Raw genomic sequence first — 17,804 nt, 5'->3', positions numbered from 1 at the left:
ATATATTTTGTATGCATGCATATATTTGTAGAAGATTACATAGTTTAAATTAAAAAGAAGGGGATGCCATCCAAATATGGTTTAACCCAATACGTGGAGGTATATTCATAGTTTAAATTAAAAAGAATGGGGATGTCATCCAGATATGGTTTAACCCAACACCTGGAGGTATATTTAATGGGTTAAGTCTACTAATGAGTTATATATATATATATATATATACATCTTACTTTAAGTAAATTAACATCCATTCTAATAATTATTAGATTATATTATAAATTAAGATTTAAAATTTAAAAAATATTTAAATGTGGGTTTAGTGACATACTAAACCCTATTTAGGAAAAGTAAACTTTGTCGTTATCTGGTAATAATTGTAATTTTAAATTTCAACTTTTGATATGATCTAAACTTCATGTCAATCCTTATATTAATAACTTTATTTAAGCTTAGCAATATATATATATATATATATTTGAAAATAAGTTATGATGGTATTATAAGAACATTAATACTTTTAATGTAAATCCTACGTCAGTTAATTTGCCCTTATTATTTTTCCTTTTCAAACTTTTGGTTAATATCATTTATTTTTCTACCAGTATTTAGTATTTAAAAATATATTTTGAAGCCATAAAATATATATTGAGATTGTGAACTGAATCCAACAATTATTTTTTTCCTCATTTAAAAAAAAAATAGTACGACAATTTATGAATTTTTATTGCTAAGAAATGAAAGTAAATTGAAACTATTGAAAAATTGAGCTTCTCCTATTTGCAGAATGTAAAGGAAATAGCTACTTTCAAATTTAATAAGAAGATGTAGAATAATTGGGTATTTTGTACAAAAATTACAAAATTAAATTAGGTATTTTGAATTACAGTTATTATTATAATAGCTCAAATTTTGCTTGCCTAAGAAGACATTGACAATATGTTTTATCATTTCAACTTGGAACATAATGAAAAAGGCAGGAAAGCATGTTATGATCATAAACCTTTTGGACTTAATTTTTATCTGTATCCTCCTTAAATAAAGAAATAAATAAATTAATTAATTAAATATAATAGTGACGGTCTGCATAAATTTGAACATTGTGTGCCAAGTACTTTAATGACATTAGAGTTATATGGAATCAACATTCTCAAACAAATGTGAAAATAAATTGTATTTAGAGAATTTATAAAGTGAACAGGTGTAGTTTCTCATTGCTTTAAGTTTTTTGTGTTTGGATTAAATTCCGAAAATAAAGAAATTCAAGTTTGAATTCAATCAACCAACTCCAACTTCATAAGTCAAACTCTATTTATAGTCATTGTATTAGTTGTTTTTACAAGGTTTATCATATATGATCTTCATCGAACATCACCCCTTATTAACTTCTCCAATCTTTTACAACTTTTTGATCAATTTTCAAATCTAATCTTTCATTCAACTTTTTTTAATTATATATTTATTTCCCTATTAAGGGTACATGTTAGCCAAACGTAAACATGAATTTTTTTTTTTTTTTAAAGCAACAAAGTAATGGACTTTCAATAAAAATTTCTTCTTTGTTTTATGTGAAAGTAATAAAGTAAGGATTTTGTGTATTGTTTCAGAGAGAATTAGCTATGAGTTTTTACAAAGTTAAATGAAATTGGTGATCTAAAATCTATTGAAAAGCATTGGTTATTTTTTTTTAAAAAAAAAAAAACAAAAACAAAAAGAAACAAAGAAAATGATAAAAATAGATTGTTACATAGATAGATTGAAGCATAGACAGTAAATAGCAATATATATATAAATATATATATATATATATATATATATTTTAATAACTCCTCTTACGCCGAAGCCTAAAATGGAATAACTGCAATATTAGAGAGTGAAAAAAACAAAAAAAAAAAAAAGTTGGCTTAATAAATAACCATAATATTTGAAAAAATTACAAAAATACCATCTAACTTCATTAATTATTTGGAGCCCAAACAAATAGATGGCTTAATTAATAATATTAACATTTGAACAAATTAAAAAGAATGGCATCTAACGTTTTATTTCCACTTTTAATATTGCTATAGATACTGAAAGTAATTTGAAGTCGAAGAAAAAATATAAAGAAAGAAAATGTTGATAGAAATTGAATAGAAAGAAAATATAAAGAGACAAAGTGAGGATAAAAAATTAAAAAATAGAAAGGTAGAGATAGAAAATTTAGAGTGAGAAAAATATACAGAGAGAATTACATAGAGACAGAGTGGATATAAAAAAAAATATAAAGATAATTTAAAATTCTTTTTGAAGGAAAAGATAATTTAAATTTTTAAGAGATAATAATTTGTTGTATTTTTGTATGTGGCAGGATGTGGAATGGAATATTCCTCCCGTAGGAGGCATGTCATCCACTATTTTTAGTGTAATTGATGGAAGGATGGAATACTTCTATTATTCATACATTTTTCTTAACCAAAAGAAAGAATGGATATTATAAGAAATTCCTTATGCATTTGTAAAATGGAAATTCCAATGGGAGTGATTATTTCATTCCTCCTCCATTCCACCAGCCAAACACCGCTTTAAAAGAGGACTCATTTGCTAGTTGGAAACTACAGGAGCTACAGTACAAAAAATGTTAAAAGTAATGGAACCTACCAATTTCATCTAAAAGAGGGCTTTGTCTTTGTCCCCTCACAAAGTCCTTTTTTTTTTTTTTTTCGGGTTGAAACCGCTTTATTTAGCAAGGATCAGGAGTGTTGATTGTGTTAAAAAATTATAGCAAGGATCTTAGAATGTATAACTTTTGAATTTCTCAAATTAATTTATCTATACCAACTTTATTTATTTATTTTGGTCAATGGTTTCTACACTTTTTTATTTTGTGGTGCATATCTCATGAACTTGGTCCTGGATAATTCATAAATATCATGTTGATTTCTTACATTTTAGGAGATGAGAGCTCTAGACTACCATCATTGTTTTTTCATATTTATATAAATTAAGTGGGATTTTTCTTCTTGATGTTAGAAGTTCTATTGTTGTATAGAGTTTTACTAGCCCGAAATCATTTAAGTCAGAAGAAAAAATAAATAAATAAATAAAAGAAAAAAATATTAAAAAAGCAAGGAAATAGAAAGCTGAACATAATCAATCTTAAAGCTCATAACAAAGACTGAGATTATAGATTTTTATTTGAATAAATATAATAGTATTATAATTATACATATTTATTATAGCTTGTATTTTTAAATACTAATACTAATAATAATAATATTAAAGTGATTATTGCCTCGTGTAAACGTGGCAAAGATCGTTCCACACGTCTAGTCACCTAGAAAAGGGTACATGGTCTTTAATTTCTCCTCTCACAAAGTTTTAATTTTTTTTTCTTTTATAAATTTTTGAAACCGCGTTATTTAGGTGAGGTGTTATCCAAGCTGTCTCCTTTTTCTTCACAGCGTTTCAGCATTTCAAACACCTTGAAAAAGTTAAGAAAGCCGTGTGTGAACAATCACACAAAAATAACAAATCTTTTGGGTACTCAGATCTTCCTCCCACTTTCCCACCTTAGAAAGAAACTAGCTAGTGTACCAATACCACCACCACCTTCAGCAACCATTACAAGTAGTATTACTATATCCTCCTCCTCCTCCCGCTGATCATCAGCTTCTCCATATCAGTCGCTGCACGACTAGGTTGTCAGTTTCTCTGGCAATCGTCAGGGTATATACGGTCAAGGTGAACCAGCTCTTACTTAGAGACTTCATATTCTCTTTTTAGTTGATGGAAATAATAAACAAGATCAGAAGGTCCCGGGTCCCTGGCTCTGACTACCTGGTTCAGACCACTGAGACTCAGACCCCAACAAACCAGTTATAAGCTCAAGCTCAAGCTCAAACAGGGCCATCGGTGGTGGCGGTGGAGCAGCGGCTACTACTCGCCACCGACACCAGCACCAGCCAATGCCAAACTGAAATAAAACAGAGGAGCAAAGCTCTGTTATCATGCAACGAAAACAGAGGAGAAACTACGTGAACAGTACACTTTCATTAACAATTGCAAAAGTATATATATACACACGTAAGAGCAACGTAAATGATATAAACTCTTACACTCTTAGTAGATAAACAATAATAACATAAGATAATGATAAATCCTAACAGCCCCCCTCAAGCTCAAGGTAATGCAATTAGATTGGGGCTTGGACCGAAAGTAGTGAAATCGAGCATTGGATAAGACTTTAGTCATGACGTCTCCAATCTGCTCATTGGAAGGAACATACTGAATGACAAGCTTGTTTTGAACCACTCTCTCTCTAACAAAATGAACATCAACCTCTATATGTTTAGTTCTGGCATGAAACACAGGATTTGAAGCAAGAACACCTGCACCGATATTATCACACCACAGAACAGGCACCTGAGGAAGTTGTAAACTTAATTCTTGTAGCAAATATTGTATCCAAGTAAATTCTGCAGCACCATTAGCAAGAGCACGGTATTCAGATTCAGTATTTGACCGGGCAACAACCTAGTTGTCCTATTGCTTTTTTGAAGACCAAGACACAAGATTGTCATAAAAAAACACACAATAACCCCCTGTAGACAGACGACCATCAATATTTGAAGCCCAATCAGCATCAGTATAAGCAAACAAGGATTGATGAGAGGATGATCCAATATGAAGTTTAAGAGATGCAGTAGCTTTTAAATATTTTAAAATCCTCTTGTAAGCGGCCCAATGGACATCGGTACGACACTGCAAAAATTGATCTAATTTGTTCACAATAAAAGACAATTCAAGTTGAGTGAAAGTTAAATATTGCAAAGCTCCAATAGTGCTTTAAAACTGAAAAACACCTTTGAAGGGGGAGCCAACCTGCTTGGCTAATTGAACACTAGAGCTTACTGGTGTGGAACTTGTTTTGCAACGTTATATCAGTTTTAAGGATAAATCAGTTTAAGTTTTTAGTATTAATGGTATTTTTAATTTGGTATCAGAGATCCAAAAAATTTTAGGATCAAAATTCAACAATTCCATTCAAAATAAAAAAATAAATATAAAAATAAATGTAAAGACACAAAAAAAAACCTAAAAAAACGGATTAAAAAAAAATATAAATGAAATAAAAATACACATTCCATTAGGTTAAACTTTTGAGGTATTTTCAACTTTCTCCATTTATCTAGTTGTCTAGTGCAGGTGCAATGACAGATGTGGCATTCTGTAAACGCATCTCTTGTCACATGAGAAGTGCCTGAACTTCTTCAACATCTAAAGGTATAGGTTGAAAGTTAATATTAGCAACAACAGCATCATATTCAAGAGGAATACTTTCATACCTTCAAGAAGATACATAATGAACTCATCATTAGGAATGGGATGATCGGCAAGAGCCAAGCTGTTGGCATTCATTTTGGCGAAATAGGCACTGATGGACAATGACTTTCTTGGTTGACTGCAACAGAAGTTTTAGCTGCATCAATTTTGCTCTAGACTGATTGCTGAAGAGCTTTCCAAGTGAACTCCATAATTGAAATGACATGCAGTTTGTACGTTGAGGGAGATGGATGAGAGGATCCATCTAACAACGCCTAATCTAAGCGATGCCATCGCTGGTATTCTGGATTCAATATTAATTGTGGCGTGGCAGTGCTAGTTGGTTCGAGAGATGCATTTTATTTATTTATTTATTTTTTTTTTTTGGCTTAAACTCTAGAGATGGATTTATTGAGCCATTTTTTGTGGAGGTTGTATATCTCCATTGATGAAACCTTCAAGATTACTACCAATGATTGCTGGTAGGATTTGACTTGCCCATAGGGAATAATTATCATTGTCAAGCTTAATTGGGAAGTTATAATTGGATAAGGTTACTTGAGAGAGATTTGGAATGGTAGAAGATAGAGGAACGATTGACACAGCTTTTGCTTTCAAAGGCTCTGATACATGAAATAAAACAGAGGAGCAAAGCACTGTTATCATGCAACGAGAAACTACGTGAACAGTACACTTTCATTAATAATTGCAAAGGTATATATACACACGTAAAGAGCAACGTAAATGATATAAACTCTTAACACTCTTAGGCTAAGTATACAGCTGTACAATATTCTACTAGCTTAGATAAACAATAATAACATAAGATAATGATAAATCCTAACACAAACCCAACAGGGTCAACCTCTCCTGGGGGAACGGCTAGAGGAATCCTTTATGCAAGTCCTAATGGATGCCACCAACAACTTCAACCAACGGCACAGCGTATCACGGAAAACTCGACGATGGCCGGGAAATATTCATCGAAAGGGAGAAGATTATACCGGACAGATGATGACGCCGACTTCAACTCTTTTCTCAACGGGCTCAACTCCATTTCTTTGCTGAACCAGCACATGCACCTTGTTCACCTGCTTGGGTTTTACGAAGACCACGAGGAAGGATTTTAGTCCATGAGTTCATGAAAAAACGCTCTCTCTATGATCATCTCCACAATCACAATAGCTATCGCAATCAGCAGCCTCAAATCCAATCCACTTCCCCTCTGTTTTCTTCCTGGGCAGCTAGCCTTAAAGTGGCACTCCAAGAGCAATCGAGTTTCTCCACCAAAACTCCATCATGCACGGAGACATCAAGTCCTCAACATATTTTTGGATGCCACGTGGACGGCCAAGGTATCCTATTTCGGACAATCTTTGAGTACTCGTTGTCGTCCTCCTCCTCACTTCCACCTTCCCCTTTGCGTTGTAGGCACTATGGGATACACTGACCCAGAATACTATCGCCTCCATCAATTGACCTCGCAGAGCGATGTGTATAGTTTTGGAGTATTATTATTATGATTATTAGAATTGCTTTATGGGTTGAGAGCAATTCATAAGTATGAAAATGGAATACCAAGAAATGTGGTTGATTATATGGTGCCGTATATCGTTCACGATGAAATACAAGAGTTTTGGACCCTAAAGTGCCACCCCCTACCCCATTTGAGGTAGAGGCCTTAGCACATGTAGGGTACATGGCCACCGATTTTGTAGTGTTGGAAGGCCGAGAAAGACCAACTATGTTGGAGATTGCAGGTTACTTGGAAAGAGCGGTGGCAGCCGGAGCACAGCGGACGCAGAATACCCTAGTTGTTGTCCATCGAGTCTTTGATTTGGCTGTGCGCCTTCCATTAGGCTAGGCTAGGTAGCTGCCACACCTCATGACATGTTACATTATTGGTGAAATAGTAAAATTTTCTTATTATTTGGGTCGCATTTGCGTACAAATTTATTATTATTATTATTATTTTGACAAGCAATTTGCATACAAATTTATGTACATTACATGAATGGATCATTTTGTGGGTTATGTAACTCTAAAAAACAATTTCTTTGGCTTGCCAAAGAAAAATCATACATTTATGGGAACACTCTTCTTCTCTAGCTACTTCAGAAGAACTTCGAAGATACACCAAAAAATGATTGCATTGCACATAATCATTCACCCCTGCCATTTTTGGAGACGGTTAAATGGGGTTTTAACCATTCTTCTGGTAAGTTCTTCTATGCTGCCACAGATTCTGAAGCTTCCTTCCTTTGCTCAAGAAGTTTTGTCAGCACAACATCAATTTGGACAAACACATCCTCTTTGCAAACATTTCCATTGATCTGAAACAAGTACAAATGACTCTTCAAGTTGGATTTACAAATGAAACATTAACTGCCATGCAAAATGCCATCTCATGCCCCAGAGAAAAGAGAACAAAGGTGCAAAATTTTGCCAAACATGAACTCGCATACACAAATTTGTTTCAAAAACAGGCATCAGGTTGCCCATTCCCAAAGATTGGGCATACTCTGTTATGCAAGGATATGAAAAGATTATTTTATGAATACAAATTAATCATGTAATATAATCAGAGGATAACGAATCACGATACTGAATAAAGTGCATGACTTCTTTTATTAAATTTTCAATAAGCAAAATTTTATTGCCACGAGAAACAATCACAGTAGGCAAATAGAGGGGGGGAAAAATCCTTAAAATATCATAAACATAAGAAAAGAAAAAAGATAAAAAGAACTATTAACCAATACAAAACAATAAAAGACACAATCCATGTCAGAAACTTGTCCTTAAAGTTCCTTCTGCTTATTTCCAACCAAATCACTCAAAATGTAGTTGAAATAGTTACAACGAGAACCTATTAAGTCACCAACCATACAATAACGAGTAACAACATTTAGTATAAACCTCCCAACTTCTTTTAACAGTCCAACATGTGTGTGATTTTGTTATTCAAACATTTCATGGTTTGGGCCTACATTTTCAGCATATTCTTGAACAATGAGTATTCAAAACCAAAAATGCTACGCAAATACTAGTTTCTCCTTTCATTTACTCACCAAGCAGATCCCCCACCACCCCAAGAGAGGAGGAAAAAAAAAAAAAAAAAAAGAAGCTACTCTAGACAACTTCCCTTTCTCGTCATCATTTATGGTATTACATTATTATCAATCCAAGAAAAATCTGATTAATATAGACTTTTAGCTGAACCTTTGCCAACAATCACTAAATTACTTAGTTCATGTTGACAAAATTTATCTTGTATACAAGTTCTAAAAAGTTAGGGCTTTCATGCAGAACTAAAAACCTAAATTGATTAGGAAACCAAAAAGAAAAAACAAAATCCTAGATCCATAATAGAACTCAACCACAGAAAGTTATAATCTTGTGATACTGCTTTAATCTTCATTGCAGAGAAAAAATCGAAACTTTTAGAGCACCATCATTTATCTATGGTCATTCCTGATGAAAAGAAAAAGAACAAAGCTCAGACCAGTATGCAACATGACTTAATTGACAATTGAGGACTTTCTTTAAAGAAAGGGTGTGCAGTTGACTATATTTGACGCATCATGAGATCATGACCTGTTGGCAAAGTTGATAGGCCACAAGAACCAATCATTGACAACAACAGCAGCAATACATGGGGCTTTAAATTTTGTGCTTTTTGTGATTCGAAAGGCTTTTGGCAATGACAATTGTGAGAAACGAAATTAGGCTCTAATAACAATTCAGGTAGCACTAGACATGAGAGAAAAGAAAAATAAAAGAGAAATGGGGAGAAAGAGAGAGAAAGGGGAGGACTATTAGAAATAGTAAAAAAGTGACAGAAACTTGACCATTGAATGATACATATAATTCCTCTGTCTTGCTTTCTAAGTAATTCCATTTCTTTTTGTTTATCATCCCTTTCTCCCTTCTGTCTTCTTCACCTGCTGTCTCATTTATGACTTCTACATCAATTGGTACCAGAGCCCAAATTCGTTTCTACAATTTCAATATTCGAATGGCTGTTACTAGTCTTTAAATTCCCACTACCCAAATTAGCCAAAGAAGCCCCTATGCCCCACTACAAATGTGGTTGACCACCCACTTGTCAAATAGATATCAAGATTAATATTTTGAATACTTTGGTGCATAGCTATCCTATCATATGCCTTCTAGATTGGATTGGAGACTTAGAAGATTACTTTCAATATCACTAGTCAGATCATCGTTTTTTTACACTTCAATGTCAAATGGAAACTCATCGATATGACAAGAATAGCAAAAGAGCTGAACAACTTCTCCACAAAAGAGGTGAAACACATGTGAAGGTGAAATGCCATACATTCTCAGAAAGAAGCACCTCTCATCCTATTATAAGTAACAAGTTTCAGATCATGGTTAAATTTAAAAAAAAAAAAAAATCTTTAGAGTAACTTCTTATATTTTATAATTCAAAGATCCGATTAAGAAGTGCAATATGAAAAGCCTGCTTCTTTGATATCTCAATTTTTCGATGTATTGGAATCTTATATTCAAGAGAATTAACTTATGTTGTCCTAGGAGAAAATGCTTATGAAAGAGCTTTGCAAGCTGAGCAAGCACCAAAACCTAAAGGAGTAGCTCTTGTAGTTTAGAATGAGATGTTGACTTGACAAAAACTAAATGTCATTTACTCACCTGTTTATGCTCAACCAAATGACATTTACTACTCTCATATATTAATTCCTCGACACACAATCAATACAATCATGGAGTTAGATCAAGCCATTGACATAAAGAGAAAGTGGAAGTTTCACATTTGTAGGAGATTATACATAACAATGATTTATTTCTCACCAATACCTAGTGATTTCCTTGCTAAGTCACCCAAGTCTAATATGAAATTTGTGCGATGAGCCAGTAAATCAGACGGCTTTTAAAAGAGATCTCAAACTTCAAACAAGGTGATTAAACTAACATAAGGGCTTAATCTGTCAGTGAGTCTCTAATAAAGCAAATAATTATGATCTGTAAAGACCCAAAAAGAAAGTTATATGGACTAAAATAAGAATAAAAAAATAAAATAAAAATGAGAAAATAGTAAGAATATATTCTACAAGAACAGATTTAGAATGAATCCTAAACTTCATGTCCAAGTAACTGTATCCTAAATTTAAGCACTTTTAGGCAAGTTTCCATATCCTAAAATTTCAGAGATCAACAAATCCAGCTTCTAGACGCACCCATACTCAATACCCACCCCCAAGTATTTGTAACATATATAAACATGTTATTTGACATTACGCATTTTGAACGTTCATGCAAGAGAGAGCGTGCACAAACAGACACAGGAAAAAAGGGAAACAGAGAAAAGAGATGGTATAGAACATGCCTTTACTGTTTTGTCTTCATACAAGGAAAGCACTGCCTCCACATTTTGATGATGTGTGCGTAATCGCAACTTCACCTTAATGAGTAAAAAGTAAATAGGAATAATTATAAGATAATCTTGCTTGATGATTGGAAACAAGAGCATAATAGGTCAGTTATACAGAAAAACTAACTGTAAAAGCACCAAAACTTTCTTAAGTCAAAGTATTAAACTAGCTCGAATGGCATAAGTATACCTTTTCTTCTGTGTCATCAAAGCGTTGTGTGAGCCTTGAAGCGATTTCTTCAGTCTCTGGAGGAGAATACTTTAGGTGGTATATTTTTCCAGTAACAGGATCTAACCTACGTCCAACAACTCTCTCAACAAGAATCTCTTCACTAACCTGCAAATGAAACACCACACTGTTAATCACAATTGTGAAACTTAATTATAGAGTTTGCATTAACAGTGTATCAATTCAACAAAAGAAATAAGAAACAAGAGACATTATGCAGGCATGATGCTTTTCATCACACATCAACAATAAAATATGAAATAATTTATAAAATAAGAACCTCCAAGGCTCACAAGCATGAAAAAGAAATCAAAGAAATTAGCTATAAATAGTTGAGAACCATCTTGAAGCTGATTTTCTCCTATTCCTATACGACTTCAATGAACAGTCATTCAGTTATGAGATACAAACAGAGCAAAAAAGACCTTACTTCTAAAAGAATGAAAAGATCTGGCTCAAATCCAAATCCCTTAAGAGCATTTGCTTGTGATAAGCTCCTAGGATATCCATCCAAAAGCCAACCTTTTTCTTGAGAATCTGGCTGCAATAGGCGCTCTTTCACCATCTACACGATGGAAAAATAAATATATAAATCACCAGTAGCATGATTATTGTCAAATTAATACGTTCTCCTTACCATGACAACAATCTCATTTGGGACCAATTGTCCTTTCTCCATATATTCCCTTGCCTGTCTCCCATTTTCACTGCCAGCTGCAACTTCCGCCCTAAGTAAATCTCCAGCAGCTATATGTACTAAATCATACTGCATTTAAGAGATTACGAGTTCAATTTTCATTTCCTCATGAACAATTTAGAATTCAGAAATAAATGACTGAGAAACTGAACTTTATGTACGTAATTACATATCAGTCACTAAGATAGACAAAGAGTTTTAATTATCTTAATGTAGAATATTTAAGAGATAGATAGACACTAACTTAATAACCCCAAACGTAAACGAAATTTTGTCCGTGATATATTTAGCAGGATCATTTAACCAGAACACAGAGGATATGGTGTAGAAAACTTCTGCACCTAGAGGCGTCCCTCTAGGCAAATGATGAATTATAACCCTCTGGAAAAAGCATATCATTCAGATTCTAGCCGCAGTTAACACATCACAGAGCTTAAGTACTCATGAACTCAGACATCTTTCATTGTTTTTTTCATAGTGAGCCAGAAACAAGAAAGATTATGTGCAGATGGTTGTTATGTGTTGTTCATTATGTCCTGGTTCTTATTTCTTGTTTATTATGTGTTTCTGAATTTACTCATGCATCCATCCTCGCGTAATTTCCGAAACTAAAATCTGAACAAATAATATCTTAATCTAAATAAAAATCCAAGGGGAAAAAAAAAAAAAACATATATCCGAGGAAAATAGGATCCCAAACTCCCCAACAAAGCACATAACTTGTTTATGAATTCCTAACCTTTTTATTTAACAAAAAATGGTTTGAAACTTTACCGCCCCATTTCAACCAACTTGTTTATTTTCAATTCTGGACATTCTAAAGAACTTATATTAATCACCAATCCTTTCAAACCAACTACTCATCAATTCAACTGCATTAAAAAAAAATAATAATAAAAAAAAAATAAAAAAAATAAAAACATACTTTCTGAGTGATGAGCTGACACTGGGTTCCCTTGCCAGAAGCTGGAGCCCCGGATATCATTATCCTCAAAGGCTCAGCCTTTACACACCCCGTAACCTGAAAAAAATCACCAAACCCATTAAGAGAAACAAAAGCTCAACCCATTATAATCCCCACCACCAAAATTCCCAAATTACCATGAACTTGGGAGCTTTAGGCAATGGCTTGTTATTGTTACACCGATTGGGGATAAGGGTTTCAACGTGAGGGAGAGATAAACCAGACAAGGAAGAAGAAGAAGAAGAAGAAGATTGGGTGGAGAGAAGAAGAGGAGGGCGTTTGAGAATTGAAATGGAATTGAGATTGGGAACGTAAATGGAGGAGGAAGAGGAGGAAACGGAGAGGGAATTCGAAACGACATAGTTTTGGGAGTGATTAGGATGTGGAAGGATGGCTCCGAGTGCAGCGCAGAACGCCATTTTTGGAGGACCACCCCCTTCTTCTCTCTCCGCCGATGTCGTATCCCCCCAAATTAAATATATCCAAACCCAATTGGGATTCCGGGCACACCGGATATTCTCTCTCACTCTTCCACTGCCCTCCAACTGTCCAACAAAACAAATTTTTTTTTTTTTTCTCTTTTTTCTCTTTTTTGTTTTTAATAAAAAATATATATGAAAAAATAAAAATAAAAATGAGGCCAAGCCTAAAACGTTCCCAAATTATTCAAAAAAAAAAAAAAAAAACTCATATTCTACCATTTGCATGCTTCATTTTGAGAATTACTTCTTCAATAATTATTATTTCGAGGATATCTTTTTTTATTTATTTATAATATATATTGAAATTGGGAATTAAAATCTTCATCAATTGGAAAAATAATAATTTTTATCATTGCATTTTGTTTTATAAATTTTCAACATTGTCCAAAGCAAATTTCCTTATATATGATATAAACCTAACCTATAAATATGTATATTGTTATTGTTTTTGATGAATAAGTACGTGTGTGGTTGTTAATAGCAGCCTGAATCAACTACTTTATTGCATTTCAAATGTATATGCTTTAAATAAAAAGAAAATCCTACCAAAAATAAAATTAAAAGAAAATAAGTTATAATTATTTTGAAAACCTTTATTACATATTGAAATTATACCAAAGCAAAAAAGTGTTAGTTTACATCTGTGCCTCAAGAATTTTGTATGGATTTTCAGTTCGTCTCTTAAATTTTGCATTTGTCACTTATATCCTTTGAATTTTTTACGAAATATGCATCTATATAGTTAAACTTTGCGGAAAATCACACCCATGCTATATACATAAAATTGTAGTTAAAAAATTTTTAATAGTTGGAGGAACATGGATAACAAAATATAAAATTTATAGGGCAAATTACAAATCAATGGAAAGTTCAAAAGCATAGTGCAATAAACCCAAGCAAAATGGTTAAAATCAAAATTACCCTTTAACTTCGGTTGGTTGAAGCCCTCCTTCTCCGAGTTTCATTTAAGCTCAATGTTATTGGCCTTCGGACTTGCACACCATTTTTGTTACCAATCTAGAGGTAGTCCCAAGCTATGGTATTTCAACTTGCTCTTCATCATGACTCATGCAATTAAAGAAGACCGGAGTTATGCCATATGTGAAAGTGATGCTCAATTGATGATGAAAAAACCTAAAGAAGTCTGGTTGATTGTCATCTATCTTGGGATTAAAAGTATTTATGAACTTGGTTGTAAGTTTTGTTGTTTTAATTGGATTCCTAGATCCAAAAACATTGCTGTCCATGAACTAGCTAAGGGGAAATTAAATTCAGAAATTGATGCTTAAATGCAGCTCCACTTACAGTTTTCCGTCTACATGTTGGCAAATGCCTCTTTGTCTAAAATATTTCTTCTTCTTCTTTTTTTTTTTTTTTTTTTTTTTGGGGTGAAATCTTTATCTTAAATATTTCGATAATTATAAAAATGGTTATTTACAACTTTTTTTTTTTTTTTAAAAGCCAAGTCTTGATTACCAAAATTCAGGTATTATGATCCATTACTTTAAATTTTGCATCGTCTGACAATTTGCCTCTTAATTTAAGTTTGTCACCTCTGTCAATAAATTTTATAGAATTGTACATCTATACTTCCTAAATTATGTTGAAATTCAAACCTATGACCTTATATATAAGATTGCAACTGCAAATTTTTTTAATAGTTTCAAAAACATTGACGATAAATAGAAAATTCATGAGACGAATTGCAAATTTGTAAAAAAAGTTCTAAAGGCATAAATACAAAAAATCCCTCATAAAAACACTAAAAACTTTCGGACGAAAGCCAGAGTCTCGGAAATTGATCACATGCAAGTGTGATATGTTTTTTTTTTTTTTTAATTTCTACACAATCTTATCTAAATTACGATATGGTTTATTAGAATGTATTCTCCAATTTCTATAAAGAAAAAAAAAATATTTATATCTCTCTTACTTTTTTACATGAATATTTGTCACATCCCATATTTTAATTTTTTTTTAATTAAACGTATGTTAAATTGGTGAAGGTGCCGGAAAAAAGAGGGTAAAAAAAAAAAAAAACTAAGAAAAAGAAAAAAAAATGGAGAAGGATCATTTGTTAGCTTTAGACCTAATTTAACTCATGATCTGAAGGTTAATACCAATGCTCTCTTAGACTAGATTTCTTTTTTTTCACTTTTCAATTTTTTTTATTTTTTTTTAAATTTTTTTTGCCTTTCCCCCTGATGCATGGTAAATTTCTCTTGCACTAGACATTTTTTTTTTAAAATTTTTATAAATATAGTATAAACCTTAAGTAAAAATAATTTAATGAAACTTGATTTAGAGTAATTTCTTTTCGATAATTGAAGAAATGAATAAAATCTTTTATGCTAGACTTGATAACTCATTTTCAAATGCCCTTACCATTTTTTTTTTTTCCTGAAAACGGAGTAGTTATTCCGATCCTCGCTCATTGTTCATTTTCCATAACACAAAAACTGCTCTGTGAATTATTGTACTTTTTATTTTGGTAAATGTGAATTATTGTATTTTTTTGGGGTAAATAATTATTGTAAATCGACGACCCTCCTCTTTATTATAAAAGTTTTGCCCAAGCAAACCAATATTTTGTCATTTGCCAAAGAAACAAAAAAGAAATATATATATATATATATATAAATATATATATATATATACACATATATTTTGTCCTTTGTAATTATTTTTTTGAACAAACGAATACTGTTGAAGAAATAATCAGTTTTCAAAACGTACAAGAGATTTTATATATATATATATATATTTTTTTTTATGTACATAAATATTATACTTTTGGGTTTAATTTTAAACAACATCTTGTATTTTGGGTCATATCTTCACTCTTGTGCATGAAATTTAACCTAAAGACATAATAATAATAATAATAATAATAATAATAAAATCATTCAATATTTCAAAATTATGTCACAAATAAATGAAATAAAGCCATTCCCCTTTACTGAATTCTAACTATTTAATTTATATATTTTTCTAAAAAAATTATTCAATTTAGAGAGCTAAATATTAAATTTGAATCAAATACTTAATCTTCTGAGTCAAAAAAAAAAAATATATATATATATATATATATACTATTTTCTCTTTTTCAAAGAAAAAGCAACATGACATCTTGAAGTAGGGTCCACTTTATCATGGACGGAGTACATACTCTACATTTTTCTATTCAATACAAACAAAATTTACAATTAACTCCAATGTAATCCCACGTTCACAAACACCATACCATGTGGTATGGTATTTTGAGTATGAAAATATATGGAGTATTAATAGATTTTTGGAAATATTATATCTGAATTTTTTAAAATTTATATTCATTATAATTTAATTTTAAAAATTTTTAAAATTATAATTAATATTTTTAAAAGGTAAATAATATTATTTTAAAAATATATATAAATAATAGAAAAATTATTATTTTTAAAAAAAATTAATGATATTTTTAAACTATTAAATTGTATTTTAGTTTGATAAAATTAACCTTAGATTTTACAATTGGTAGGCACGTGAAAAATAGTAGTAGGCTCTTCTTGCAGTCTACTTTATACGGAAAGCGCATAATGTACGGCCCCACTGCCCATTTTCATAAAGGAAGCCATCCAGTCAACCACTGCTGCTATTTGGTTGGCACGTAATTTGGTGACAAGAAACGTGCCATGGAAAAAAGGATAAAAAACTTTCAATTTCAAAAAGTAAAATTTTAACATCAAATATAATATTGAAAACAGAGAAGCTAGTCTGAGGACCGACCGCATGGGTTATATGCAGATGTGATGAAATTTTCTGTCCTTCGATTTGCACTGTTGGCATCTATGACCTAACTTCAAAGCAACTCTCACGTGAGAATGGCTGGCCAAATTTCCCTCGAGCCCTTTCCACTCACATTCTCACTCTCACCAGCTCGAAAGGACTTTGCCAAAATTCCCAATCGCACCAGCAGCAACCAGCCAAAATTCCCAATTGCACCAGTAGTAACCAGCATTGCCATCCTTGCAAACCCACCAGATCGCACCACCATTGCCACAGCATTGCCATCTTGCAAACGCACCAGCTCGCACCACGATTGCCACCCTTCTCTGTACCCACCAGCTCATAATCTTCTACTCTGCATGTCTGTATTCTAGCTCTTCGTATCAGTGAATGAATGAGTTTATGTTTTGTAATTTTTTTTTCATTCTGTTTTTATGTTGTTGGTGATTTTATGTAGTCTTGCATAGTTGAAATTGTTAAATGTGGGATTGTGATTTGAGTTGAGAAATAACTTAAACGAAAGCCAATCTTCATGATGATTTTCGAAAATTTAGAAAATGATACTTTTCACAGAAAAAGCATGAATGTATGCACATTGTTTTTGTAACACCCCGTCCCGAAACATGTTGGAATTTTTGCACGTTGACCGAGGTTGACCGTTGACCATTGACCGAAGGGGTCAAAAGTTGACTTTTTGACCCGGTTGGAATTCTAGGTTGACTGAGGTACCGTTACGGAGTACACGTTGGCACGAGTTCGTAGACTGGTAGCACGTTGAAAACGGAGCTACGGTTTGAAAGTTTTGAGCAAAATAAGTTGAGGTCCAAACTGTCCAAGGGGTGCCGGAGTTGACTTTTATTCATGCAAGGTTGAGCGTTGACTCATGCATGGTTGTGAAGTGCTCATCGATACGAGTCCGTAGACTGGCGGCACGTCCGACTTGGACA

General features: G+C 32.5%; 1 protein-coding gene and 1 long non-coding RNA gene across 2 annotated transcripts; one reads left to right on the top strand and one right to left on the bottom strand.

The window, feature by feature from the left end:
* Positions 1-6,015: 6,015 nt before the first annotated feature.
* LOC125423048 (uncharacterized) lies at positions 6,016-7,600 on the top strand. Its single transcript, XR_009639092.1, has 2 exons — positions 6,016-6,656; positions 6,733-7,600. It is a non-coding gene; the product is annotated as an uncharacterized LOC125423048 (long non-coding RNA).
* LOC107421496 (adenylate kinase, chloroplastic) lies at positions 7,255-13,158 on the bottom strand. Its single transcript, XM_048476197.2, has 7 exons — positions 12,745-13,158; positions 12,569-12,664; positions 11,584-11,712; positions 11,377-11,511; positions 10,908-11,054; positions 10,673-10,747; positions 7,255-7,634 (listed from the first exon to the last, which is right to left on the bottom strand). Exons 1-7 carry the CDS (start codon positions 13,024-13,026, stop codon positions 7,530-7,532), a joined length of 969 nt encoding a protein of 322 aa, XP_048332154.1. The 5' UTR covers positions 13,027-13,158; the 3' UTR covers positions 7,255-7,529.
* Positions 13,159-17,804: the final 4,646 nt, after the last annotated feature.

Source organism: Ziziphus jujuba, chromosome 5 (assembly GCF_031755915.1).
Source record: "Ziziphus jujuba cultivar Dongzao chromosome 5, ASM3175591v1".
In the NCBI taxonomy this organism is placed as follows: Eukaryota; Viridiplantae; Streptophyta; class Magnoliopsida; order Rosales; family Rhamnaceae; genus Ziziphus; species Ziziphus jujuba.
This window is presented reverse-complemented; position numbering and strand designations above follow the sequence as displayed.

What these genes read in the sequence shown, in the direction of transcription:
- LOC107421496 (XM_048476197.2), bottom strand. Translation starts at nt 13,026, where the DNA reads ATGGCGTTCTGCGCTGCACTCGGAGCCATCCTTCCACATCCTAATCAC. An exon ending in CTAAAGCTCCCAAGTTCATG is followed by an intron (nt 12,665 to 12,744) that starts GTAATTTGGGAA and finishes GATTTTTTTCAG; the next exon opens with GTTACGGGGTGTGTAAAGGC. An exon ending in GTCAGCTCATCACTCAGAAA is followed by an intron (nt 11,713 to 12,568) that starts GTATGTTTTTAT and finishes TCTTAAATGCAG; the next exon opens with TATGATTTAGTACATATAGC.